The sequence below is a fragment of the Bison bison genome, unplaced genomic scaffold (assembly GCF_000754665.1).
Source record: "Bison bison bison isolate TAMUID 2011002044 unplaced genomic scaffold, Bison_UMD1.0 scf7180017848936, whole genome shotgun sequence".
In the NCBI taxonomy this organism is placed as follows: domain Eukaryota; kingdom Metazoa; phylum Chordata; class Mammalia; order Artiodactyla; family Bovidae; genus Bison; species Bison bison.
Window position 1 is genome coordinate 46,370 of NW_011479509.1, and position 2,966 is coordinate 49,335.

Genomic DNA, 2,966 nt, shown 5'->3' on the forward strand with positions numbered 1-2,966 from the left:
GCAGGCAGAGACCAGAGGCCAGCTGGGTGGGAGGTGGGGCGTCTCTGCTCTTATCCTGTGGCTGGATGTGGTCCTGCAGAGGGTGCCCATTGAGCCCCCTCCATACTCCTGGGTCTCCCCAACTGACTTTTGGCAGACAGTTTGGGGCGAAGCATCGGAGATGGGGAGTTTGGCAGAGCGGGTGCCTGGCTCCCTTGCACACCTGCTGGGTTTCTTCCAGAGATCACCCAGCTTGGGGTTGGACAGGGTCCCTTCCTTCATTGTCCTTCCAGGGAGCTGGGCAGGGGCCCAGGTGACGCTTGTTTCTGTCTAGGACATTTGAAGAAAGTCCACATTCCTTGAGCATTGACAGTGCCTGGCGTTCCACCACCCTCTGTGGAGGGGGGGACTCTTTTACCCCCTCTTTCTTCAGATGGTAAATAGCCAGTCTGGGAGTTCCCTGGCAGTCCAGTGGTTAGGACTCGGCACTTTCGCTGCCAGGGCCGGGTTTGATCCCTGGTCCGGGAACTAGTAAGATTGCGTAAGCTACACAACGTGACCGAGTTTTTAAAAAAAAACCAAAACAAACTGGTTTAGTTCCTTGATCACACAAAGTGAAGAGCCGGGATTGAAACCCAGGTCACTACCATGCCAGGACAGATGACGCCAGTTTCTATCCAGGACATTGAGTAAAGGTGTGGCCTGGTTGACTCAATGCTTTGTGCATCCAGTCCCATACCTCTCACCTGTCAGCAATGGTTCCGTCTCACCCATCATTCGTTTCCCCCTTTACTTGATTGGTTACCTCGGTGCCTAAACCTGCTACTTCCTTCCACTCCTGAACCCACTTCCCTCCAGCTGTCACTTCTCCTTTTAGTCCCAGGGGCAATTCAGGCACTGCCATCCTTTTCCCATCCTCCTGGGGACACTCTGACGTCACCCTCTCCTACTGTTCCTCCTACTTCATGGGCCCTTTCTTGTCTCTTCCTCTTGTTCTTCCTGTGACCTTTGAGCTTAGGAGTCCCCGTGTCTGGTCCTGGGGATCTTCTCCCTGCTCTGTGCTCACTCCCTTGGTCTCCATGCTCACAGCCTGAGCCAGGACTTTCCCTTGAACTTGAGTCCTTCTTGTCTTAGCCTGGAAATCAGTCTGCTGCAAAGTTAGAGTTTTATTGGGAGGTGAAACTTTGAGGAAGCCAGAGTTAGGGAAGAAGGGAAGTGAGGCAGGGAAGAGGGGAGAGCCAACATGGAAGGTGTGTGCTGACCACAGCCCTGCTGGCTCCCAGCACGCAGGTTCCCCTATGCTGGGGGCGTCCATCTGGTGTACCAAAGAATGGTGACTTCTCCACTGGTTACCCCTATTTCATGTCACCTGGCCCCTCCTGGCAGCCCCTGTGGAAGCCAGCACCCCCGTGGGGCCAGTGTGGTGAAGATGCCAAGGAGAGACTGACTGCTAAAGGCTGGCTCTTGCCCAGGAAGGGGCTGAGACACGCTAGGGAGAGGTGACCAGAGCTTTATGCTTTATGACCACAGGGCTGGGGCACAGTGTTGCTGGGGCATTCCAGCTGGGAGCCAAGCCCTGGGAATGGGTGTGGTTGAGAGGATCTGGGAAGGCCCTAAAGCTGGGTCTAGGTCACCCCCAAACCTGTTCCACTGATAGCCTTCTGCATCTCACTGACACACTGGGCAGCTCCCTCCTTCCAGTGGCTTGGGCCAGAAGCCTGTAGTCACCTTGGACTCCACCTTCAGAATGTATCCAGTGATGCTTGCCACCCACCCTAGGGTGAGCTTCCCTCTCAGCTGCTGCGGAGTAGGTGTCCTTCCTCCCTACTCTCAGCCACCTCTGCCACATTCCAGCTAAAGTCACACCTTGCCATCCCTCGGCTCCAGATCCTCCACGATGCATTGTTTGGTCAGAGCTGGGTGTTAGAACCACACCCTTACTGGGGCCTTGAGGACCTTTCATTCAACCTCCCCTCCTCTGATCCATTCTCCCTCAGCTCCAGCAACTCAGCCTCCTGTTCCTGTATATCCTAGCCCACTCTGGCCTTGGAAAGGCCCCCTTCTCCTGGGGAGCCAGAACCCAGATAAGGAAGCAGCAGGCCTGTCCGCTGTTGCAAGTCCCAGCACAAAACACGCTGAGGCCAGGGCTTTGGTCATTTCTCCAGCATTTTATTTTGGTCTCGAGTTCCATGGAACCTGTAAGGCCAGAGGCCAGACCGGAGACGAGCAGCAGAGTTCGACCCATAAGCCTCTTTCCTGACGTGCAAACAGCGCACAGCCTCCGGGGCTACATCCTGCGCTGTCCCTCACTACAAGGTGGGGAGACACTGGCCAGGCCTGAGGGGCGAGACGGTGGTGCCCAGCCAGGCCTGTGGGCTTCCTGTGTGGAGAAGCAGGCAGCGGGGTGGGTGAGCAGGAGGCCAAATCCTGAAGGGAAGGGATGTCCTGGGCTGCCCCTGCCTCCCCTGTCGGCAGCCTCGCGGGCCCGCGGTGAGGAGGCCACCACCGGGGTGCCTGCTATCGGGCTCCTCCACGTCTCCCCCGAACTGCAGAGGGAGAGGGTTCCCAGGGCAGGGTCTGGGGAGCACCCAACGGAGACACCACAGGCTCTGTGTGTGATGGCACTTTAATGAGCCCCGCCCCCTCTGGCCGGGCCTCCCCAGGCTCTGGCCGCTGGCTAGTCACAGGAGCCATCTTTCCAGCCATCGCGCCAGCGCTCATCCACCAGTGAGCAGTCGAAGTCCGGCTTGCCCAGCTTGCGGTTCACCTCGTTGTGCAGACGGCAGAGCCACTGGGTGAAGCTCACACGAGTGCGTGTGTCTGGCTGGTCCCTGTATATCCTGCGTGAAGGGGAGCACGTGCAGGAGGGGGCAGGCGGTGCTCCCGGCGTGCCCGCCCCACCATCTCCTGGCCTGCCCAATCCAGAGAGGAGAGCTGGGGCCTAGATCCAGGGGTGCCCTCATGCTCTGAGGAATTCCCAGAAGGGG

The 2,966-nt window shown here is 58.1% G+C and overlaps 1 protein-coding gene across 1 annotated transcript in view; it reads right to left on the minus strand.

The window, feature by feature from the left end:
* The window catches only part of SYNGR3 (synaptogyrin 3), a 4,609-nt gene extending 3,856 nt beyond the window's left edge, over positions 1-753 (minus strand). The window contains exon 1 of the mRNA XM_010846198.1: positions 726-753. Coding sequence (XP_010844500.1) covers positions 726-753 — 28 coding nt within the window. The remainder of the gene's footprint in view (positions 1-725) is intronic.
* Positions 754-2,966: the final 2,213 nt, after the last annotated feature.